At 48.5% G+C, this 25,503-nt stretch overlaps 1 protein-coding gene across 1 annotated transcript; it reads right to left on the bottom strand.

The window, feature by feature from the left end:
- Positions 1-274: 274 nt before the first annotated feature.
- Positions 275-20,191, bottom strand: LOC311236450 (AP-3 complex subunit beta-1-like; the record flags this gene model as incomplete). The annotated part of the gene is made up of 3 exons (XM_084324131.1): positions 275-1,085; positions 18,013-18,151; positions 20,094-20,191. Coding segments are annotated over 3 exons (391 nt in total), but the record flags the coding sequence as incomplete, so codon positions are not given.
- Between the last annotated feature and the right edge of the window lie 5,312 nt (positions 20,192-25,503).

Raw genomic sequence — 25,503 nt, 5'->3', positions numbered from 1 at the left:
GTAGATGTGTCTCTGTGTGTAGATGTGTCTCTCTGTGTGTAGATGTGTCTCTGTGTGTAGATGTGTCTCTGTGTAGATGTGTCTCTGTGTGTAGATGTGTCTCTCTGTGTGTAGATGTGTCTCTGTGTGTAGATGTGTCTCTGTGTGTAGATGTGTCTCTCTGTGTGTAGATGTGTCTCTGTGTGTAGATGTGTCTCTGTGTGTAGATGTGTCTCTGTGTGTAGATGTGTCTCTGTGTAGATGTGTCTCTGTGTAGATGTGTCTCTGTGTGTAGATGTGTCTCTGTGTGTAGATGTGTCTCTGTGTAGATGTGTCTCTAGGATGACTTCTTTTGTATTTATGGCTTTCCCCAAAGAATACACTCAGACCAGGGTGCCAACTTCGGGAGCAAGCTTATGAAAGAGAGAGATGTGTCTCTGTGTAGATGTGTCTCTCTGTGTAGATGTGTCTCTGTGTGTAGATGTGTCTCTCTGTGTGTAGATGTGTCTCTGTGTAGATGTGTCTCTCTGTGTAGATGTGTCTCTGTGTAGATGTGTCTCTGTGTGTAGATGTGTCTCTGTGTGTCTCTGTGTCTCTGTGTGTCTCTGTGTCTCTGTGTGTAGATGTGTCTCTGTGTGTAGATGTGTCTCTGTGTAGATGTGTCTCTGTGTGTAGATGTGTCTCTGTGTGTAGATGTGTCTCTGTGTAGATGTGTCTCTGTGTAGATGTCTCTGTGTGTAGATGTCTCTGTGTGTAGATGTGTCTCTGTGTGTAGATGTGTCTCTGTGTGTAGATGTGTCTCTTTGTAGATGTGTCTCTGTGTAGATGTGTCTCTACATGGCTGCGGGGGACAGACAGACAGACAGGAGGTATCTTGGCACTAGAAGAAGTCTGAGCAGGAGCCAATGGCAGCAAAGCATCAAATGGGGGGGGGGCTCTATGGGGGGGGGCTCTAAGCTTGGGCCAGGGCTTGTTTGAGGTCTCTCAGCAACATGGAGGCCATGACAGTCTTGTCTGAGTTGATGGTGAGCAGCGCGGTGGACGGTTCCTTCAGCTCCAGAGAGACGAGGACCAGAGCTCCACTGCTGACCGTCCTGCCTGCAAACCTGAGGAGAGAGAGAGAGAGAGAGAGACATCAACCATCTGGAGGAGAGAGAGAGAGAGAGACAACCATCATCTGGAGGAGAGAGAGAGAGAACATCGTTACTGCGTTAGTGGCGAGCGCCTTGCCCACTGCGCCACCCACATCATGACATTTATGACATAGGGACATACATGACATACAGGTATATAGTACTGTTACATTTGTGACATATACGATATGCAAATATACAGTACTGTTACCCATAGATCCTAACAGAGAATATATACATATGATGGGGAGGAGACTGTACATTAGGAGGGGGTGGGGGGGTGGAAGAGAAATATACATACGGTGGGGAGAGAAATATACATATACGGCGGGGAGAGAATATATACATGCGGTGGGGAGGAGACTGTCTATTAGGAGGGGGTGGGGGGGTTTGGACATTTACGGTGGCCAGTTTTGAAGGTGGGTAGGGATTCAAATTTTTTTACAGCTGTGGGTAGGACGTTCCACATTGTTGTGGCATAATTGCGAAAATGTGTTTAGTCCCTTGTTTGAACCGAATCTGGGTTGAACATGATTTAGGTGATAGGTTGTCAAAGTGGGCAGGGTGAGGTGGGTTCTAGGAGTCAGGTCAAGTAGAAGTCTGACCAGTTTGTTTTGTGATGTTTGTAATCTTGTTTTTAGCGCCTTTGAGGTGCTTTGGTACCATGAGGTGCAAGCATAGTCGTAGTACCCTTGAATGAGTGCTTCTGCCAGAGTCTTCAGGGTATTCTTGTTTACCAGAGAGGAGATCCGGTACAAGAATCGAGTTCGTTTGTTGACTTTTTTTATTACATTGGATGCCATTTTGTCACAGGAAAGATTTGCCTCTAGGATGGAACCCAGGTAGGTAATTTCATCTTTCCTTGTGACAATATTGTCACCCACTGTAACCGAGAAGCCGTCGGCCTTGCTGAGTTTGTTATTTGAACCGAAGAGAATGGACTCTGTTTTGCCCATGTGTAATGATAGTTTGTTATCAGCGAGCCATATGCAGATTTTGCCGAGTTCCGAGCTGAGGGTTTTTTCAACCTGCAACTTGTTCTTGTCAGAGACCAGCAGGGCTGAGTCGTCCGCAAACAGGAACAAGTTGCAGTCACAAGCTGACGACATGTCATTTGCATAAATTAGGAACAGTAGCGGACCTAGTATGCTTCCTTGTGGAACACCACAGCTCACTGGGAGGGGGGGGGGGGGGGGGGATAGGGTACCGTTTACCTCCACCATCTGTTCTCTCCCCTCCAGGTAGGATTGCATCAAGCTCACGGCGGGTATATAAGGCCAGGCTAGGCAATGCCTACCCAAAATATTATGCTGGGAATTTTGAAATGTATATATAATATATGTGCGCAGGCTGCTGGCTATTGTGTGTCTTGCGCTGCAGCCCGCTGGCCAAGGTGTCAGTCGGGTAGGTGGCAGCGTTTAACATTCCAGGTACAGGCAGTAACCAATCACGCGTAGGCTCAGGTTAAATAATGTAGCCAATCACATCATTCACATGATCATCCTGATCCCGCAGGCAGAGTAAAGCAAACATCTGCGTTCCGAATCTCCGCCCGCCGCTCCTTTGTAGCGAACACCAGCGGCTATTTTGAGTCAAATTTCAAAAAGCAAAATGGATATACGGTATTTCTCCAAGGCATAAACAAAGTAATTTAGAAGCTGCACCGGGCTGGCCCTGGGCATAACTACGGATCACCTGAGGCTGTATGTTGTTTTATCTTGGCATACAAGGGCTTGCTCTAAGAGGACATGATGAGTCCGAGTTCATCAAATCGTGGAAACTTTAGAGCTACTGTATGTACATTTTCAAAGCATGATGAGATCTAAATTACGAAAAACGTTCCCTTCATTGCTGTCAGCACTGCAACTTGTGATTCAAGTTGTGAACGGTGTTTCTCAGCAATGAGGCACATCACATCCGGAACTGACTAAGAACAACAATGCGCCAGTCTGCTTCACGTTGAAAGTGATCTCACAGACAAAGCTAAAGCAGAAAAGATCATTGATGTCAAGACGAAACGTCGCATTTTGCTGCATTAAGGTAAGACAATGGTTAATCTATTATTGGATGCCTTCATTTGAACACTTAATTTGCACTATATATTAAATGAGTGGGGCTCGCCTCGCATAGCCTAGTGGGTGTGTGTATCGACAAAAAAGGAAAGACAGCCTGAAGCAAACGCTTTCGAGTGAATCAGTGTCCAGGTGATGACGTCACCACACTACTGTCGTAATATTAACCAACCGGACGTCTGACTCATAATAATAACTAAAGCTACTGGTGGATTAGAGGAAAAATCAAGTCGAGTTCAGCCAAAGGCCTGTGCACCCCCCCCCCCCCCTCCCCGTGCACTAAAACACACACCATCACAGACCCCCCCCTCCTCTAATAAATCCTCAATTAAGAGAATCCTCAAACAACACAAACCCTGCAATTACCCAACATGGCTGAGTGTGAGACTGAGGGGCGTCGAGGTGACAGTGGAGGCAGACAGACAGTCTATTATCCTGCTGACTAAAGGGCCATTAGGGCGGGACACGCCCCTCCTGCCAATCAAACACAGTTTAGCCGGTCTTCATGGAGTGTGTGTGTGTGTGGTTGGGGGGGGGGGGGGGTCCCACCCGCTCCCTCTGTGCCACTGGGAGAATTCTGGTGTCAGCGTCTCCTTGGAGACCAGCCCGGGTGCCACATGGGCCCCATTGAGGGCGCTAACAGGAGCCGGGCAGGGGCCGTGACCCAGGTTGACCCTCCTTCAGCGCGGCGGGGCCAGGGGCCCTCAGGGGGGGGGGGGGGGGGCCTCACGTGGCTCAGAGTCCCGGCCATCTGCCTCCATTTAGCACGACACGGCTGGAACAAAGGCCCCCGCGGCCCCCTGCTTAGGCCTGACAAACAGCCCACAAAGGGCCCCACTTAGGCCTGACTAAAGCCTGTGAGGAGCCCCCACGGACCGGGGGGGGGGGGGGGGGCACAGAGAGCCGCTACACTCCACGACAGTGGGCACCGGCACGTTCACCAATTAGCACACACACACTCACTCACACACACCACACACACACACACACACACACACACACACAGAGCAGGCTGTCTCTGTGTCTCTGGGGAGTTGCTAAATTACCATCAACAGAAGAGTTAGAGTTAGAGAGAGAGAGGAGAGAGAGAGAGAGAGAGAGAGAGAGAGAGAGAGAGAGAGAGAGAGAGAGAGAGAGAGAGAGAGAGAGAGAGAGATAGATACAGAGAGAGAGACAGAAGGGGGGGAGAGAGAGAGACAGAAGAGAGAGAGAGGAGAGGAGGAGAGGGAGGGAGAGAGAGAGAGAGAGAGAGAGGAGGGAGCGAGAGAGACAGAGGAGAGGAGGAGAGAGAGAGAGACAGAAATATAAATGTATAAGAAAACAAAAAGAAAACTATCTGACACATTGGAAAGAATCAACTCAAAACCAGAGCAAATTGAAATGCTATTTGGCCCCAAACAGAGAGTACACCGTGGCAGAATACCTGAGCACTGTGACTGACCCAAAACTAAGAAGATCCTTGACTTTGAAAACATGGACAATAACTCTAAACTCCCAGACCTACTGGGAGAAATACAACAATGTGCAAACCCCTCCCTGAGGTCTCTCTCTCCCCCCTCTCTCTTCCCTCCCTCCCTGAGGTGTTTCTCTCCCCCCCCTCCCTGAGGTCTCTCTCTCCCCTCTCTCTCTCCCCCCTCCCTGAGGTCTCTCTCTCCCCCCTCTCCCTCCCTGCGGTCTCTCTCCCCCCTCTCTCTCGCCCCTCTCCCTCCCTCCCTGAGGTGTTTCTCTCCCCCCTCCCTGAGGTCTCTCTCTCCCCCCCTTTCTCTCCCCCCTCTCTCTCTCTCTCTCCCCCCCCCCTCCCTGAGGTCTCTCTCTCCCTGTACCTTTGCTAATGGATTTAGGATGTAACTATCATTTACTCAGCAGTAACACAGAGCCTGAGGCCTGCAGAGCGTCTGGGGAGGGGGGGGGGGGGGGGTGCGTCCACAGCCTGGGGGCCTGAGGTGTGTGTCTGTCTGTGTGTGTCTGTTTGTGTGTGTGTGTGACTGTGTGTGTGTGTCTGTCTGTGTGTGTGCGTCTGTTTGCGTGTGTGTCTGTGTGTCTGTCTGCGTGTGTGCGTCTGTTTGCGTGTGTGTGTGTGTCTGTGTGTGTGTCTGTGTGTGTGTCTGTCTGTGTGTCTGCGTGTGTGTCTGTGTGTATGTGTGTCTGTGTGTGTGTCTGTGTGTGTCTGTCTGTCTGCGTGCGTCTGTTTGCGTGTGTGTCTGTGTGTGTGTGTCTGTTTGTGTGTGTCTGTGTGTGTGTCTGTGTGTGTCTGTCTGTGTGTCTGCATGTGTGTCTGTGTCTGTGTGTATGTGTGTCTTTGTGTGTGTCTGTGTCTGTGTCTGTGTGTGTGTGTCTTTGTGTGTGTCTGTGTCTGTGTGTGTGTATGTGTGTCTACTGGTCTACATCCTTTAATGCAGGGTTCTATTGAGGTGAACCACACTCACACAGACAGACACACTCACACACACACACACACACACACACACACAGACACAGACACACACACACACACAGAGATATATATAAAGCCTGGTCCACAGGGTGACAGTGGGTCCTAACCGGGTCATTGGTATTCCCCTGCACTCTGCACACACCGGGCTCAGCGCTGGATTAATTGCAGCGTATGGAGAGAAAAGCAAAGCGTGAGCCGTGGAGCCGGAGCGGGCAGAGCGGCATCGATCAGGAGCCGGGCCTCGGCTGAACATCAGGGCCGTGCAATTATCTGTGATTCTCCATCTGCTCCCTGCTCCCCGGCCAGCCAACACACCCCTCTACATGAGCCCCCCCCCCCCCCCCCCCCTCTACACGAGCCTCTACACAGTGGTGGTGGGCCTGATCTCGGCAAACGATGAGAGGGCCTACCTGGAAGAGGTAAAGGTTCTAGCGGGATGGTGTCAAGAGAACAGCCTCTCCCTGAACGTCAGCAAAACGAAAGAGATGATTGTGGACTTTAGGAGGTCGGGGGTCAGGGACTACAGCCCCCTCAGCATCGACGGGGCACCGGTCGAGAGAGTGAACAGTTTTAACTCGGATGTCCACATGACATGGACCACACACATTGACAGTGTTATCAAGAAGGCACGGCAACGCCTCTACTTCCTCAGGCGCCTAAGGAAGTTCAAAGTGAGTCAGAAGATCTTCAAGAACTTCTACTCATGTACAATAGAGAGCATCCTGACTGATAACATCACCTCCTGGTTTGGGAATAGCACTGCACAAGACCGCAGCAGACTACAAAGAGTGACACGTTCAGCCGAACGCACAATTGGAGGTGGGCTTCCCACTCTCCAGGACATTTACAACAAGCTTTGCAGGGGCAAGGCTAAGAGAATCAGTAAAGACTCCAGTCACCCAAACAACGGTCTCTTTGAACTGCTGCGGTCAGGCAAGCGATACCGGAGTCTCATTGCCAATGTCATTGCCAGCAGCTTGGGTAACCTGTCTCCCCTATTCAAGCCCTTTGTTAAAAACCTGGGCGTGCTCTTTGACCCAGAGTTTTCCTTCAATAGGCAGGTAAACTCGGTGGTGAAGGGATGCTTTTTCCAGCTCCGGTCCATAGCCAAGATCAAGGCCATTCTCTCCCCCTCAGACCTGGAAAGAATAATTCACGCCTTCATATCTTCACGCTTAGACTACTGTAACTCCCTGTACCTGGGGCTAAATAAATCCACCATAGCCCGTCTACAACTCCCCCAAAACGCTGCCGCTAGACTGCTCACAGGTACCCAGAAGAGAGCTCACATCACCCCTGTACTTGCCTCCCTCCACTGGCTCCCGGTGCGCTTTAGAATAGACTTCAAGGTCCTCTTAATGGTGTACAAAGCCCTAAATGGTAAAGCCCCTGTTTACCTAGCAGACCTCCTCACCTCCTATACCAACGCCAGGGCCCTCAGATCGGCTGATAAGGGTCTCCTAACCACTCGTAGGTCCAACTTCAAGTCTAGGGGGGACGTGCTTTTGCGGTCGCAGCTCCTGACCTCTGGAACAGCATCCCCATGTCCATCAAATCTGCCCCCTCCATCGAGTCTTTTAAATCAAAACTCAAAACCCACCTATATCACCTGGCCTTCCCTGACTCACTTTGACTCTTGCCGTACTTGTTGACGTGTTGTTCTGTTTTTCCTTTGTCTATCCGTTGATTTTATTTTTCTGTTTATTTTATACTTTTCTTTGTACTTAGCTTAGCCATGTGAAGCACTTTGGTTGACAAGCGTCATGTTTAAACGTGCTATACAAATACATTTGATTGATTGATTGATTGCCAGCACAGAGAGACTCAGAAGGAGCTTCTATTCCCAGGCCATCAGGATGCTCAATGAACAATAACACTATGTAACAACCATCAAATGCACACAGCACACACATCCACACGTACACACTCACTTTAAATAAACAACACACTGCAGCACCCACTTTACTCACCTTAGACACTTAACACACTTTATATTTATTGATAAGAGATTTTCACATCTCTCATACCTCATTGCACCTCACCACCACAAGGTGGCACCACAAGCTAAGCTATTGTGTATTGTTGTAACTCAGTTACCTTCTCTACTCTGCATTGTGTATACATTGTATAGACTGTATATCGAACATTTTTGTTTTGTTTACACTTGTTTACGTACTTGACTTTCTATTTTATACTTATTATACTTATTTTATACTATCTTGTTATTATCTAGCACACTCTCAGGAGCAAAACAGAAAGAAACATTTCATGCAAAGTATTCTGTATTTCTATATGACAACTAATAAAGAAACTTGAACTTGAGGACAACATCAAGGCCTCTAACCAGATGAACTAACACCAGGTAACAGAGAGGACGCCTCTAACCAGCTGAACTAACAGCACAGGTAACAGAGAGGACGCCTCTAACCAGCTGAACTAACAGCACAGGTAACAGAGAGGACGCCTCTAACCAGCTGAACTAACAGCACAGGTAACAGAGAGGACGCCTCTAACCAGCTGAACTAACAGCACAGGTAACAGAGAGGACGCCTCTAACCAGCTGAACTAACAGCACAGGTAACAGAGAGGACGCCTCTAACCAGCTGAACTAACACCACAGGTCTGGCTAAACGCCGCACAGCAGCTAACCGCTAACAGGCTCCATCGCTACAGTCAACACTCAGCATGTTTTGCACCGATTGATAATGTATTTTCAGTAATCTCATGTAAAACGGAGAGCAGACGTTTAATGGTTCAGGTTAAGCATTTAATGACGGATAAATAGCCAGTTCCATTGCAAATAAGATGATTGTGTTACGACTTCAACAAAAGAGGGGAAGCGGGGCGCGCTGGTGTTTAGAGGGAGATATAATCAAATCATATTAAAGAGCAAAGCAAACAGAAAACACAGCTTGTAAATCACGCTGGTTGGGTTTTTCTAAAATTAGCCTCTAACCAGAGGGATTGGCAATGCATACAAAATTCAATCAAATTTGCTTTCAAACCAACTGAAAAATAGAGCAGATTTATTCTATTCCGCCTGTTTAGACATAAACAAGAACAGCTTTTTCTACATTTGCCTTCCTGTTTGATTTATTGCCATCCTTCTTTCCAGCAATCAATTTCTGTGTTTCAGAGGAACCCCCCACCCCCCCCCCCCCCTACAAACACACACACACACACACACACACACATACAAACACACACACATACAAACACACACACACACACACACACACACCCTTCCAAAGCCACAGTTTGGGAAAAGCAGTGCTGCACCCTGCTGGTGGAGAAGAGCACTGCAGGCAGGCTGTATAGACAGTCCAATACAATATAATAAACACAATGGAACTCAATGAACGACGGGGTAATCAATCAAAACGGACAAAGAAATCAAGTCACTTCAAACTAAAGTGTTTTATGACCATTAAAACAGGGAGGTTTTAAACTGTGCGTCAATATTTATATTGTTATAACCTGGGTTGTTTTAACCCCTTTTCTTATTCTCTTTTTTATTTCTGTCTATTTCATGCCCATTTCATCTATTAGTCTATTTACTTTACTTTATTTTACCGCTGTGAAGCACTTAATGCAGTAATTCTTGTATGAAAGGTGCTATAGAAATAAAGTTTATTATTATTATTATTATTATTATTATTATCATCATCCGGTCCAGCAGAAGGCTGGTTCTCCGTGATACGTGCAGAGAAGTGGGCCGTCCAGTTCTGCTGACGAGACCAGAGTCCATTATTTCCACATCGAGCCCCAAACTCTGACCCCTCCAGGGAGGGACTCTTTTGTGTGCTATTTGCCCCGATCAGAGAGCTCCGTCCCTGGGGAGACGGGGAGGAGGAAGAGGGTCCAGGTGGAGGTCACCTCACACATCACACTTAATGCCGACCGACCTCCACGATCAGCTCTCAGTGGGTGTATCCGATCAGATCGATCCCTGCGAGAGAGAGAGTGTGTGTGTGCGTGTGCATGTGTGCATGTGTGCATGCGTGTGTGTGTGTGCGTGTGCATGTGTGTGTGTGCGTGTGTGCGTGTGTGTGTGCGTGTGTGCGTGTGCAGCATCAATACACTGCAACACCATCTCTGAATGTACGACGAGGCAGAGAATGAACAGGAGGTTTGTTTCTGTTTCGTACAGTTGGACCAGAGGCCGGACGATTATTGGGAACATTTATCTTTCTCCCCATTTCTTTTTAAATTTGGAAAGAATTCTTTAAATCTGGAATAAAAGTGGTGGCTTCAACAGCGGAGGGAGTCTAAGATAAGATAAGATATTCCTTTATTGATCCCCTTGTGGGGGAGGGGGGAGGGGAGGTACAGGTATGTGGCAGGGTAATAGGTGAAAGATATAAATATAGGCACTACAATTAGATCTGAATATAAAAATATGAAAGAAATAAACAGTGTAAACAAAGGTGCAGATGAGGCTCTGTATCGGTTATATTATGTTAACATAAATAGGCAATAAATCATTTGAATCTGAATATATACTAAGAGTAAAAGTAAACAGTATCTTAAACTGTTAACCCTTTCACTGCCACATGACAGAAGGTTAACCCTTTACTATCACACAACCGACGGCGATGCTCCATCATTAGCATCCGCGGAGCTAATGATGCTAATGATGGAGCATCGCCGTCGGTTGTGTGATAGTAAAGGGCTAACCTTCTGTATTGTCACAGTGAAAGGGTTAACCTTCTGTCGTGTGGCAGTGAAAGGGTTAATGTTCGGCGCACGTCGCGGCACTTTGCCCTCGCCTGCCGGCTCCGTGCTGAGTTTTTGCCGATCAACCGACACATTGTTGGAAAGTTGAATTTGCCGCCTTTCCGTCCTCGCCTCACTCGACCGGCTGCGTGATTCCAGTCTCGAGTTACGAGGCCGAACGACCAACGAGCGTCGGTTTGGGACAAGTGACCACGACCACCTTCCTGAACGGACCGGTCGCCTCTAACGGTGGAAATGATGGACTGTTTTTTGTAGCCAATGAAATCCTGGAGCTGATGGTGTCTGACATGAGGGCTGCTCCCTGCGGTGACGGGAGAGAGGAAGAGGAAGGTGAAGGGAGAGAGGAAGAGGAAGGAGCTGCTCCCTGCGGTGAAGGGAGAGAGGAAGAGGAAGGAGCTGCTCCCTGCGGTGAAGGGAGAGAGGAAGAGGAAGGGAGAGAGGAAGACGAAGAAGGGAGAGAGGAAGAGGAAGGAGCTGCTCCCTGCGGTGAAGGGAGAGAGGAAGAGGAAGGGAGAGAGGAAGAGGAAGGAGCTGTGAAGGGAGAGAGGAAGAGGAAGGAGCTGTGAAGGGAGAGAGGAAGAGGAAGAGGAAGGGAGAGAGGAAGAGGAAGGAGCTGTGAAGGGAGAGAGGAAGAGGAAGGGAGAGAGGAAGAGGAAGGGAGAGAGGAAGAGGAAGGAGCTGTGAAGGGAGAGAGGAAGAGGAAGGTGAAGGGAGAGAGGAAGAGGAAGGGAGAGAGGAAGAGGAAGGAGCTGTGAAGGAGAGAGGAAGAGGAAGGTGAAGGGAGAGAGGAAGAGGAAGGAGCTGTGAAGGGAGAGAGGAAGAGGAAGGTGAAGGGAGAGAGGAAGAGGAAGGAGCTGTGAAGGGAGAGAGGAAGAGGAAGGTGAAGGGAGAGAGGAAGAGGAAGGAGCTGTGAAGGGAGAGAGGAAGAGGAAGGGAGAGGAAGAGGAAGGGAGAGAGGAAGAGGAAGGAGCTGTGAAGGGAGAGAGGAAGAGGAAGGTGAAGGGAGAGAGGAAGAGGAAGGAGCTGTGAAGGGAGAGAGGAAGAGGAAGAGGAAGGGAGAGAGGAAGAGGAAGGGAGAGAGGAAGAGGAAGGGAGAGAGGAAGAGGAGGAGCTGCTCCCTGCGGTGAAGGGAGAGAGGAAGAGGAAGGTGAAGGGAGAGAGGAAGAGGAAGAAGGGAGAGAGGAAGAGGAAGAAGGGAGAGAGGAAGAGGAGGAGCTGCTCCCTGCGGTGAAGGGAGAGAGGAAGAGGAAGGTGAAGGGAGAGAGGAAGAGGAAGAAGGGAGAGAGGAAGAGGAAGATGAAGGGAGAGAGGAAGAGGAAGAAGGGAGAGAGGAAGAGGAAGAAGGGAGAGAGGAAGAGGAAGGTGAAGGAGAGAGGAAGAGGAAGAAGGGAGAGAGGAAGAGGAAGAAGGGAGAGAGGAAGAGGAAGATGAAGGGAGAGAGGAAGAGGAAGGAGCTGCTCCCTGCGGTGAAGGGAGAGAGGAAGAGGAAGGGAGAGAGGAAGAGGAAGGAGCTGACCAGAGGACAGTGTCATCATTATGGGACCAGAGGACAGTGTCATCATTATGGGACCAGAGGACAGTGTCATCATTATGGGACCAGAGGACAGTGTCATCATTATGGGACCAGAGGACAGTGTCATCATTATGGGACCAGAGGACAGTGTCATCATTACGGGACCAGCAGAGGACAGTGTCATCATTATGGGACCAGAGGACAGTGTCATCATTATGGGACCAGAGGACAGTGTCATCATTATGGGACCAGAGGACAGTGTCATCATTACGGGACCAGAGGACAGTGTCATCATTACGGGACCAGAGGACAGTGTCATCATTACGGGACCAGAGGACAGTGTCATCATTATGGGACCAGAGGACAGTGTCATCATTATGGGACCAGAGGACAGTGTCATCATTACGGGACCAGAGGACAGTGTCATCATTACGGGACCAGAGGACAGTGTCATCATTATGGGACCAGAGGACAGTGTCATCATTATGGACCAGAGGACAGTGTCATCATTATGGGACCAGAGGACAGTGTCATCATTATGGGACCAGAGGACAGTGTCATCATTATGGGACCAGAGGACAGTGTCATCATTACGGGACCAGAGGACAGTGTCATCATTATGGGACCAGAGGACAGTGTCATCATTATGGGACCAGAGGACAGTGTCATCATTATGGGACCAGAGGACAGTGTCATCATTATGGGACCAGAGGACAGTGTCATCATTATGGGACCAGAGGACAGTGTCATCATTATGGGACCAGAGGACAGTGTCATCATTATGGGACCAGAGGACAGTGTCATCATTACGGGACCAGAGGACAGTGTCATCATTATGGGACCAGAGGACAGTGTCATCATTATGGGACCAGAGGACAGTGTCATCATTATGGGACCAGAGGACAGTGTCATCATTATGGGACCAGAGGACAGTGTCATCATTATGGGACCAGAGGACAGTGTCATCATTATGGGACCAGAGGACAGTGTCATCATTATGGGACCAGAGGACAGTGTCATCATTATGGGACCAGAGGACAGTGTCATCATTATGGGACCAGAGGACAGTGTCATCATTATGGGACCAGAGGACAGTGTCATCATTATGGGACCAGAGGACAGTGCTGGCTTCCTCCTCAGCCGTCAGAGGCAGGAGAGAGATTGATAGCGTGGAGTCATTTGTCCTATTGGTTATTATAATGAAGTATGGGCTTATTGGAGCCAGGACTCTCACAGGCGAGCATTGATTTCCACTCAGTCTTTCAGCTCTGTGTCCTTGCTCTAGTGTTTCCCTTTCCCTGTCTCCCTCTCTCCCTGTCTCCCTCTCTCCCAGTCTCCCTCTCTCTCGGTCTCCCCCTCTCTCTCTCTGTCTCCCTGTCTCTCTCGGTCTCCCTGTCTCCCTCTCTCTCTGTCTCCCTCTCTCTCGGTCTCCCCCTCTCTCTCTCTGTCTCCCTCTCTCTCGGTCTCCCCCTCTCTCTCTCTGTCTCCCTGTCTCTCTCGGTCTCCCTGTCTCCCTCTCTCTCTGTCTCCCTCTCTCTCGGTCTCCCCCTCTCTCTCTCTCGGTCTCCCTGTCTCTCTCTCTCCCTCTCTCTCTGTCCCCCTGTCTCCCTCTCTCTCTGTCTCCCTCTCTCCCTGTCTCTCTGTCTCCCTGTCTCCCTCTCTCCCTGTCTCCCTCTCTCTCGGTCTCCCCCTCTCTCTCTCTCTCTGTCTCCCTGTCTCTCTCGGTCTCCCTGTCTCCCTCTCTCTCTGTCTCCCTCTCTCTCGGTCTCCCCCTCTCTCTCTCTGTCTCCCTCTCTCTCGGTCTCCCCTCTCTCTCTCGGTCTCCCTGTCTCCCTCTCTCTCTGTCTCCCTCTCTCTCGGTCTCCCCCTCTCTGTCTCTCTCGGTCTCCCTGTCTCTCTCTCTCCCTCTCTCTCTGTCCCCCTGTCTCCCTCTCTCTCTGTCTCCCTCTCTCCCTGTCTCTCTGTCTCCCTGTCTCTCTCTCTCCCTCTCTCTCTGTCCCCCTGTCTCCCTCTCTCTCTGTCTCCCTCTCTCCCTGTCTCTCTGTCTCCCTGTCTCTCTCTCTCCCTCTCTCTCTGTCCCCCTGTCTCCCTCTCTCTCTGTCTCCCTCTCTCCCTGTCTCTCTGTCTCTCTGTCTCTCTGTCTCCCTGTCTCTCTGTCTCCCTGTCTCTCTGTCTCTCTGTCCCCCTGTCTCTCTGTCTCTCTGTCTCTCTGTCTCCCTGTCTCTCTGTCCCCCTGTCTCTCTGTCTCCCTGTCTCTCTGTCTCCCTGTCTCTCTGTCTCCCTCTCTCTCTGTCTCCTCTCTCCTGTCTCTCTGTCTCCCTGTCTCCCTCTCTCTCTGTCTCCCTGTCTCTCTGTCTCCCTCTCTCTCTGTCTCCCTCTCCCCCGTCTCTCTGTCTCTCTGTCTCCCTGTCTCTCTGTCTCCCTGTCTCTCTGTCTCTCTGTCTCTCTGTCCCCCTGTCTCCCTCTCTCTCTGTCTCCCCTCTCTCCCTGTCTCTCTGTCTCCCTGTCTCTCTCTCTCCCTCTCTCTCTGTCCCCCTGTCTCCCTGTCTCTCTGTCTCCCCCTTTCCCTGTCTCTCTGTCTCCCTCTCTCTCTGTCTCCCTGTCTCCCTATCTCTCTGTCTCCCTGTCTCCCTATCTCCCTGTCTCCCTCTCATTCGACCTGAAGACAGAACGCAGCGACGTCAGAGAAAACACCTGTTGAAAAAACGATCAGTATTAGGGCTGCACGATTTTGGGAAATAATCAAATTGCGATTTTTTTTGACAGATATTGCGATTGCAATTCAATTTGTGATTATAATTCTTTTTTTCAGCAGCCCCACAGAGGTTTATTGTAAAGTGCGGCTTGCATCTGGCCTACGCGGTGGGTCTGTTCGGGACACCGAGCCTGAACATGTTTCTTTTTACCTGGGAGTCGATAGCGGTACCTTCACTCTCCCTCTCTGAAGTCTAAACTTCACAACACACACTCTAAAACCCCTCACCTCCCTCTCCCAAACCGATCCTACAACAACAACTTGTAAAGGAGATCTTGTGTCTCAATGGGACTTCCTGGTTAAAAATTAAAAAAAAATTGTCTTTTCTTTTGTTGCGATTTGCTAATTGTATCATTTAAAAATCGCGATTTCGATTTAAAATATATTAATCGTTCAGCCCTAATCCTGACACTGATATCATCCTGACACTGATATCATCCTGACACTGATATCATCCTGACACTGATATCATCCTGACACTGATATCATCCTGACGCCTGAAGTTGGATCTAATTGAATCTATTTATTTGACAAATGCATTTCACTGACTATTTAGTGCAGAAACTCTTTTATCAACAGCATCCACCTGAAGTGAGCGTGAAGACCCTTATTTCACCGCATCCATCCAGCTCTTCTGACGCCGAGGAGAGGACAGAGAAGAGAGAGAGGAGAGAGAGGAGAGAGGAGAGAGAGGAGAGAGGAGATAGAGGAGAGAGAGGAGAGAGAGAGGAGAGAGAGGAGAGAGAGGACAGAGAGGAGAGAGAGGAGAGAGGAGAGAGGAGAGAGGAGAGAGAGGAGAGAGAGGAGAGAGAGAGGAGAGAGAGGAGAGAGAGGACAGAGAGGAGAGAGAGGAGAGAGAGGAGAGAGAGGAGAGAGAGGACAGAGAAGAGAGAGAGGAGAGAGAGGAGAGAGAGGAATAGAGGAGAGAGAGGAGAAAGGAGAGAGGAGAGAGAGGACAGAGAGGAGAGAGAGGACAGAGAGGAGAGAGAGGAGAGAGGAGAGAGGAGAGAGAGGAGAGAGAGGAGAGAGAGGAGAGGGAGAGAGAAGAGAGAGAGGAGAGAGAGGACAGAGAGGACTGAGAGGAGAGAGAGGAGAGAGAGGAGAGAGAGGAGAAAGGAGAGAGGAGAGAGGAGAGAGAGGAGAGAGAAGAGAGAGAGGAGAGAGAGGAGAGAAGAGAGAGAAGAGAGAGAGAGGAGAGAGAGGACTGAGAGGAGAGAGAGGAGAGAGAGAGGACAGAGAGGACAGAGAGGAGAGAGAGGAGAGAGAGGAGAGAGAGGAGAGAGAGGACTGAGAGGAGAGAGAGAGAGAGGAGAGAGAGGAGAGAGAGGAGAGAGAGGACAGATAGGAGAGAGAGGAGAGAGGAGAGAGAAGAGAGAGAGGAGAGAGAGGAGAGAGAGGAGAGAGGAGAGAGAAGAGAGAGAAGAGAGAGAGGAGAGAGAGGAGAGAGGAGAGAGAGGAGAGAGAGGAGAGAGAGGACAGAGAGGAGAGAGAGGAGAGAGAGGAGAGAGAGGAGAGAGAGGAGAGAGAGGATAGAGAGGACTGAGAGGAGAGAGAGGACAGAGGACTGAGAGGAGAGAGAGAGGAGAGAGAGAGGAGAGAGAGAGGAGAGAGAGGACAGAGAGGACAGAGAGGAGAGAGAGAGGAGAGAGAGGAGAGATAGGACAGAGAGGACAGAGAGGAGAGAGAGGACTGAGGAGAGAGAGGAGAGAGAGGACAGACAGAGAAGAGAGAGAGGAGAGAGAGGAGAGAGAGACAGACAGACGAGAGAGAGGAGGAGAGGACAGAGAGACAGACAGAGGAGAGAGAGGACAGAGAGACAGACAGAGAGGAGAGAGAGGACAGAGAGGACGGAGAGGAGAGAGAGGACAGAGAGAGAGGAGAGAGAGGACAGAGAGGAGAGAGAGAGAGAGAGGAGAGAGAGGACAGAGAGAGAGAGAGGACAGAGAGGAGAGAGAGACAGACAGAGAGACAGACAGAGAGGGACGCAGCACGTCCACAGAAGGGATGGAGCGGAAGACAAAGAGGAAGTGAAGGAGAGACAGATGTGTGTGTGGAGCGACGTGAGAGAGAGACAGGGCAGGAAGCAGAGGGGGAGAGGGGTAATTATCTATCAGGTGTGCAGGTGTGCGTGACAGAGGAGGAAGCTCATTAGCACACCCTGTGTCCACCAATTACACAGCCAGGCGTCACAGGGCATCCCCTGGCATGGCAGGCTGGGACACACACACACACACACAGGGACACACACACACACGGGGACACACACACACACACAGGGACACACACACACACACAGGGACACACACAGGGACACACACACACAGGGACACACACAGGGGGACACACACACACAGGGACACACACACACACACAGGGACACACACACACACACACACACAGGGACACACACACACACACAGGGACACACACAGGGACACACACACACAGGGACACACACAGGGGGACACACACACACAGGGACACACACACACACACAGGGACACACACACACACACACACACAGGGACACACACACACACATAGGGACACACACACACACATAGGGACACACACACACAGGGACACACACAGGGACACATTCAAATCAACAAAAACTCCACATGAATCCACACACACAATGGACGTGCAAATGCATTCAAATAAGCAAGCGCACACAGACACACAGCATGCACACACACACACACACGCACACACTAACAGAATGGGCCTCATTTATCAATTGCTTGCTTCTTAATTTAATGTGTAAAACGCAGTCGGACTAAAATGTAACTCTGGAAAAACAGCGTCATGTGACTCTTCTCTGCATCGATGCCTAAAGCCAACACGGGCTCCTCGCTCCTCACAACAGTGTCATGTGACTCTCCTCTGCATCGATGCCTAACGCCAACACGGGCTCCTCGCTCCTCACAACACGGGCTCCTCGCTCCTCACAACGGTGAAAGTGTCGAGAGCTGGAGAGTTGAAACGGCCTCCGACGACGTTCTGAACTCATTAATTAACGCTCATCAAGCTGCTGTTCTCCCTGAAACCTACAGACGTTTGCATTATAAACCAGTTAACATCGATTTAAATTTCATTGGACGCTTTTGGATCTATATTCAAACATGGTTTGCACCTCGCTAGAAATACTTCTATCTTGAAAACTAAAACTATCTTTCTTGAGATAGTGTACATTTTACGGGAAACTTTGATAAATACCACAGTGGTTGCGTGTAAACCCCAGGTTGACCTCATCATGACCTCTCACCTGTAGACGCGGTCCTGACCAGAAGGCACTGACCCCAGGTTGACCTCATCATGACCTCTCACCTGTAGACGCGGTCCTGACCAGAAGGCACTGACCCCAGGTTGACCTCATGACCTCTCACCTGTAGACGCGGTCCTGACCAGAAGGAACTGACCCCAGGTTGGCCACGGACACCACCTGTCGGCCGACCGGCTGGGTGGAGGTGTTCTCTGTCGCCATGGTGATGGTGGCTGAGGTCTCATTCATGCCCAGCAGTTTACCTAAGATAAGATAAGATAAGATATTCCTTTATTGATCCCCTTGGGGAAATAATACATAAAAGTAGGGAAACAATGTCCAGGCACGCACTGGAGGTGTTTCCAGATTTATTGGCAGCCTGAAATCATATCATGACGTTTGGGTGTGGCTTGACCTTCTTCATGAAGCATGAAGGGTAAGTGACCCCAGTTTATACAAGACAAACAGGAAGTGACAACACAGGAAGTGACGACACAGGAAGTGACGACACATTCCAACCAGAGATCTGCACAAGAGTACAAAATACCACTTACAAGCACAACCTTTTCAGAATTATCTAAATCAAAAAGAAACATGTAAATCACAGAGATATATCTTTATATATTTTATACAGAGTAGGCCTACATCTTAAACTACTGAACTATAAACATAAACACTCATGACCCATATAAGCCATCTTTCAATTATAAATATAAAGAATGATAAATGGAAATAATTAACCACTAAGTGTGTCTGACCTTTAACTAGGGTTTAAATGGAGGTTTGAGATGCAGTGGTTAGAGTTTAAATGGAGGTTTGAGATGCAGTGGTTAGAGTTTAAATGGAGGTTTGAGGTGCAGTGGTTAGAGTTTAAATGGAGGTTTGAGGTGCAGTGGTTAGAGTTTAAATGGAGGTTTGAGGTGCAGTGGTTAGAGTTTAAATGGAGGTTTGAGATGCAGTGGTTAGAGTTTAAATGGAGGTTTGAGGTGCAGTGGTTAGAGTTTAAATGGAGGTTTGAGGTGCAGTGGTTAGAGTTTAAATGGAGGTTTGAGGTGCAGTGGTTAGAGTTTAAATGGAGGTTTGAGATGCAGTGGTTAGAGTTTAAATGGAGGTTTGAGGTGCAGTGGTTAGAGTTTAAATGGAGGTTTGAGGTGCAGTGGTTAGAGTTTAAATGGAGGGTTGAGGTGCAGTGGTTAGAGTTTAAATGGAGGTTTGAGGTGCAGTGGTTAGAGTTTAAATGGAGGGTTGAGATGCAGTGGTTAGAGTTTAAATGGAGGGTTGAGGTGCAGTGGTTAGAGTTTAAATGGAGGTTTGAGATGCAGTGGTTAGAGTTAAATGGAGGTTTGAGATGCAGTGGTTAGAGTTTAAATGGAGGTTGAGGTGCAGTGGTTAGAGTTTAAATGGAGGTTTGAGATGCAGTGGTTAGAGTTTAAATGGAGGTTTGAGATGCAGTGGTTAGAGTTTAAATGGAGGTTGAGGTGCAGTGGTTAGAGTTTAAATGGAGTTTGAGGTGCAGTGGTTAGAGTTTAAATGGAGGTTTGAGATGCAGTGGTTAGAGTTTAAATGGAGGTTTGAGGTGCAGTGGTTAGAGTTTAAATGGAGGTTTGAGGTGCAGTGGTTAGGGTTAAATGGAGGTTTGAGGTTGCAGTGGTTAGGGTTTAAATGGAGGTTTGAGGTGCAGTGGTTAGGGTTTAAATGGAGGTTTGAGGTGCAGTGGTTAGAGTTTAAATGGAGGTTTGAGATGCAGTGGTTAGAGTTTAAATGGAGGTTTGAGATGCAGTGGTTAGAGTTTAAATGGAGGTTGAGGTGCAGTGGTTATAGAGTTTAAATGGAGGTTTGAGATGCAGTGGTAGAGTTTAAATGGAGGTTTGAGGTGCAGTGGTTAGAGTTTAAATGGAGGTTTGAGGTGCAGTGGTTAGGGTTTAAATGGAGGTTTGAGGTGCAGTGTTAGAGTTTAAATGGAGGTTTGAGGTGCAGTGGTTAGAGTTTAAATGGAGGTTTGAGATGCAGTGGTTAGAGTTTAAATGGAGGTTTGAGATGCAGTGGTTAGAGTTTAAATGGAGGTTTGAGATGCAGTGGTTAGGGTTTAAATGGAGGTTTGAGATGCAGTGGTTAGAGTTTAAATGGAGGTTTGAGGTGCAGTGGTTAGAGTTTAAATGGAGGTTTGAGGTGCAGTGGTTAGGGTCAGGGGTTAAAGGTCGTCACCTTGCTCGCTGCAGAAGTCCCTCTCCGTCATGGTGACGGGCAGCAGCAGCTCCCCGGTGGCCGGCTGGATGGAGACGCTGAACTGGTCCTCCTTGGTGCTGCGGGGGGCAGGGGCCAGGGTTAGAGGACAGTGGGACCAGGTTAGAGGACAGTGGGACCAGGGTTAGAGAGGACAGTGGACCAGGGTTAGAGGACAGTGGGACCAGGGTGAGGTGGGGTCTAGGAGTCAGGTCAAGCAGTAGTCTGACCAGTCTGACCAGTTTGTTTTGATATGTTTGTAATTTTGTTTTTAGCGCCTTTGAGGTGCTTTGGTACCATGAGGTGCACGCATAGTCGTAGTACCCTTGAATGAGTGCTCCTGCCAGAGTCTTCAAGGGTATTCTTGTTTACCAGAGAGGAGATCCGGTACAAGAATCTAGTTCGTTGGTTGACTTCTTTTATTATATTGGATGCCATTTTGTCACAGGAAAGATTAGCCTCTAGGATGGAACCTAGGTAGGTAATTTCATCTTTCCTTGTGACAATATTGTCACCCACTGTAACTGAGAAGCCGTCGGTCTTGGTGAGTTTGTTATTTGATCCGAAGAGAATGGACTCTGTTTGATAATGATAGTTTGTTATCAGCGAGCCATATGCAGATTTTGCCTAGTTCCGAGCTGAGGGCTTTTTCAACCTGTAACTTGTTCTTGTCAGAGACCAACAGGGCTGAGTCGTCCGCAAACAGGAACAAGTTGCAGTCTCGAGCTGACGACATGTCATTTGCATAAATTAGAAACAGTGCAGCGTTTGACACGATCGACCATGATATCCTAATAATTTGTCTAGAAAAGTTAGTTGGTCTTTCTGACTATGTATTAAACTGGTTCAGAACATATATCAAAGGGAGAAAATATTACGTCAGGCTTGGAGATCATTCTTCTGAGAAACATGACACCTACTTCGGAGTTCCACAGGGGAGCTGCCTTGGTCCACTATTATTCTCACTATACATGCTGCCACTCGGAGACATCATTAGAAAACACAATGTATGTTTCCATAGTTACGCAGATGACACAATTGTACATCTCCGCTGAACCAAATTATCACACAGCTATTAACTCCATTTCCACCTGTCTCAACACTTTGAGTGCCAGCCACGGATAATTCGTTATTTCATGCCAACCGTTGAGTGCCAGAAACGAGATATGCCGTTTCTTTTTAATCGTTATTTTTTTTATTAGCGATTTCCATACATTTTTCATCAATCTAGCCTCACGTTACCAGGGGGGGATCTGTCTGAGCTCGAAGAGGGAAAATACCGCCCCCTATCGTCTCTCTGGATGGTATTGCACCCCATTGGATTGGACTGAATGAAATGGATGGGGAAAAAATAGTCCAGATTCCACATTTGACTTGTCAGGCATGTAATCCGAGCCTACAAACCACGGCAATGGGGGGGGGGGGGGGGTCTGCTGATGGAGACTCAGTGTTCAGGGTAACAGAGCATGAGGTGAGACGGATCTTTAAAAAAGTGAATATCAGGAAGGCAGCAGGACCGGACGGCATCCCCGGCCGCGTCCTAAAAGTCTGTGCCGACCAACTGGCCCCGGTATTCACTGACATCTACAACCTGTCCTTGGAACAGGCTGTCATCCCCACCTGTCTGAAGAAGTCCACCATCATCCCTGTACCCAAAAAATCTACGCCCGCTTGCCTCAACGACTACCGCCCTGTAGCCCTCACCTCCATAGCCATGAAGTGCTTTGAGAAGCTAGTGAAGGGCTACATCTGTTCCTCCCTCCCCATCAACCTGGACCCTCTGCAATTTGCATATCGCCCCAACAGGTCCACGGAGGACGCCATAGCCCATGTGCTGCACACAGCAGCATCACACCTGGACAAGAGGCAGGGGAACTATGTGAGAATGCTGTTCATCGACTACAGCTCAGCATTCAATACCATAGTCCCCTCCAAACTCATAGCCAAGCTCAGGGACCTGGGCTTGAACTATGACCTCTGCCAGTGGGTCATGGACTTCCTGACGGGCAGACCCCAGGTGGTAAGAGCCGGCAACTGCAGGTGGGCCTGATCTCTGCCAACGACGAAAGGGCCTACCTGGAAGAGGTAGAGAACCTGTCACAGTGGTGTCAGGAGAACTGCCTCTCCCTGAACGTCAGCAAAACAAAAGAGATGATTGTGGACTTCAGGAGGTCGGGGGTCAAGGACTACAGCCCCCTCAGCATCGACGGGGCACCGGTTGAGAGAGTGAACAGTTTCAAGTACGTCGGAGCCCACATATCCGAGGACTTGACATGGACCACACACATTGACAGTGTTGTGAAGAAGGCACGACAACGCCTCTACTTCCTCAGGCGCCTAAGGAAGTTCCAAGTCAGTCAGAAGATCCTTAGGAACTTCTACTCATGTACAATAGAGAGCATCCTGACCGGCAACATCACCTCCTGGTTTGGGAATAGCACTGCACAAGACCGTAGCAGACTACAAAAAGTGACACGTTCAGCCGAACGCACAATTGGAGGGGGGCTTCCCACCCTCCAGAACATTTACAACAAGCGGTGCAAGGGGAAGGCTAAGAGAATTATTAAGGACTCGAGCCACCCGAACAACTGCCTCTTTGAACTGCTGCGGTCAGGCAAGCGATACCGGAGTCTTAAGGCGAGCACAGAAAGACTCAGAAGAAGCTTCTATCCCCAGGCCATCAGGCTGCTAAACGAACAATAAACACTATGCAACAACCATCAAATGCACACAGCACACACACCCACACGCACACACTCACTCAAACAAACAACACACTGCAGCACCCACTCTCCACACTTTAGATCACACAAACACACTTTACACTTTATATTTATTGATAAAGGATTTGCACTACAACTCGTACACCTACTGTGAATTGTACCTAAATTGCACCTCGTCCCATTTCTGCCTTGCACTATATAGTATTGTATATTAGTACACTGCACAGTATTGTATATTGTATGGTAACTACGTCTATTCTGCATCGAACATTGTACATATGTCTAAACTGAACACTGTGACCTAATTTTTTTACTTCTAATTTTACTATGTTATTTTATTTCATACTTATCTTGTCTTGCACAGTCTCTGGAGCGTAACAGTAAGAAGCATTTTGTATAAAAGTATTCTGTACTTCTGTATGACAAATATTAAAGAAACTTGAAACTTGAAACTATTGCAGTCATCGCCCACCATCAGAACAGCATGGAATATGTGGACAACGTGTTTTGTGTATTCCAGTAAAGCGCATTTCCTGCAGAATCGTATTTTTTTCTGAAAGTTAAAAAAAAATAGCGTTTTTCAAAATGGTATAAAATGGAAATGAATCGATTAAAAAACAATCCGTTTCGACAATGTTGACTGCAAACAAGTCATTGATAAGCGACGGTCGTATTAGACACATAGCCATAATTTAAGATATAGTTTATGCGTTCACAAATGTGAGCGCTCTGTCATTGAATAGAGCGTTGGCACCAGTGGCGTAACTCTGTTGCTAGTGGTGCGGGGGACAGCTTAGGGGGCGTGGTCAGCGACGTCGCAGGGGCCCCCACCGCCCCTGCCCCCCCCCCCCCCCCCCCCCCCTCCCCTACCTATTTAGTTTTTTTAAATACGCATTTTCCCAGGCGGTGGCGCCATTTCTCCATGTAAACGACACACTGGGCTCAACAGAAACAACAATTATTTGTTGTGACAAATAATAATAAACTAGGAGGCACCGGCGACAGCGTAGCAAAACTTAGTTTGCTTTGAAGAGGTAGCTTTCTCCTCTTGGGCGACGGTGCCATCCTTGCGTTGTAGGTAGGACACATACTGTCTAATATGTGGCGATGACACAACAACAACGAGTCGTGTTTTCATGCATTCTGCTGTTCATCACCTGCCGCGGTGATCTGCAACAGCTGATCTGCTTTTCATGAATGAATGAATGAAAACTTTATTTAACAGATTGCAGAATGGGTACTGTTGTGAAGGATCAGATTAAACCGAATATATATATTTATTTATGGATATATATTTAATAGTATTTGTATATCGTTTGATATCCCTTGTATATTCCTTGTACATATACACTGAATATCCATTTGGTCTACTAACAGCCCATAATAGTTTCATTCTCTCATTGGACAAGAACTTGGCGCCAGCAGCCAAGCCCCTTGGTTCAAGTTCAATCGTGCCGACGAACATGTCGTTACTAGCCCCGGTTCCGCGTAGGAATACGTCTGCCGAAATACGAATGGTACTATTTGTTCACAGCGCATATATATATGGCGCAAGTAAAGTAGAACTTCCCTTAGCCCTTAGTTCTTTACCCTCCAACCTAGTGGCAAGACGTTAAGCCTCACCCACGATACACGTGTGGTGCAGTATGGTCAACTTGGCCTCAGAATGGCATTGAGACATCGTGTGGATTAATAGTTGAATTGTCATAGTTTGGCACTATACCGTCGAGTGGGACGTATTTCTATTAAGTTAATAATAGTCTATTATGTATGGTGCATCGTTCGGTTAGAGTTATAAAGTGAGCAGTACCCCCATCGTTTTCCTCGCGTTATCTTAGTCTTAACCAGGCTGGGCAGACCACGTGTGGTGCTTTCATCCGAGGAGTTCTGGGCCAGGACGAGTGGACCTGCACATTGGATTACCTTACCCGGACGACGGCGAGCCCTACACGGCTTGGATTATCTACTTGCTTTGGGTGCTTTGATTATGCCATGGATAACAGCCAACACTGGTAAGTGTTGGAACTACCCCCGAGAGGAGTCCAGGTGAGACGGCGCTCTAACCCGAGTGAGGTCGCCTCACGTCTCTTCGTTGTGGACCGGCAGCTACCGTCTACAAGAGGGCCCAACTGTATTCATCTGTGGACCAAGGTTCTGTGGGCACCGTGTTCAGCACTCTGAATTCTCCCAAGAAATCGTTGGCCAGATGGGATATCGTTGGCCAGATGGGATATCGCCAGCGGCTCTCCTAACCCCCCCCCCCCCCCCCCCTACTGACTTACAACCAGCGGGACCCCCTTTAGTGTATCCAGCTATAATCATTAAGTACCATCGCTATAGTTCCCTAAAGAACCAGGTTGTATACTTGCTTCCTGCGTAACCAGAGATTGGACATTCAATGTTGATTTGCCTACGAATACTCATTTGCCTTACAAGTGCATTCAAATCATAAATGTCATTACGTGAACGTTGTATATACCCTTTGCTATATATTAAATATTCGACGGATACATTTGTGTGGACTTGGTTTCATCAGGTGGGAAAGTGTTCATCATATCTATATCATGTACTGTGTGGGGCCAGTAGTTAAAGTACATAAAGCGGTAGTGGTTTAATGATACCATACTTATCAATACAGTCAGGGAATTGTACCCCTCAGTTACAGGTAC

Source organism: Notolepis coatsorum (assembly GCF_963971535.1).
Source record: "Notolepis coatsorum genome assembly, chromosome: 11".
NCBI classification, from domain to species: domain Eukaryota; kingdom Metazoa; phylum Chordata; class Actinopteri; order Aulopiformes; family Paralepididae; genus Notolepis; species Notolepis coatsorum.
This window is presented reverse-complemented; position numbering and strand designations above follow the sequence as displayed.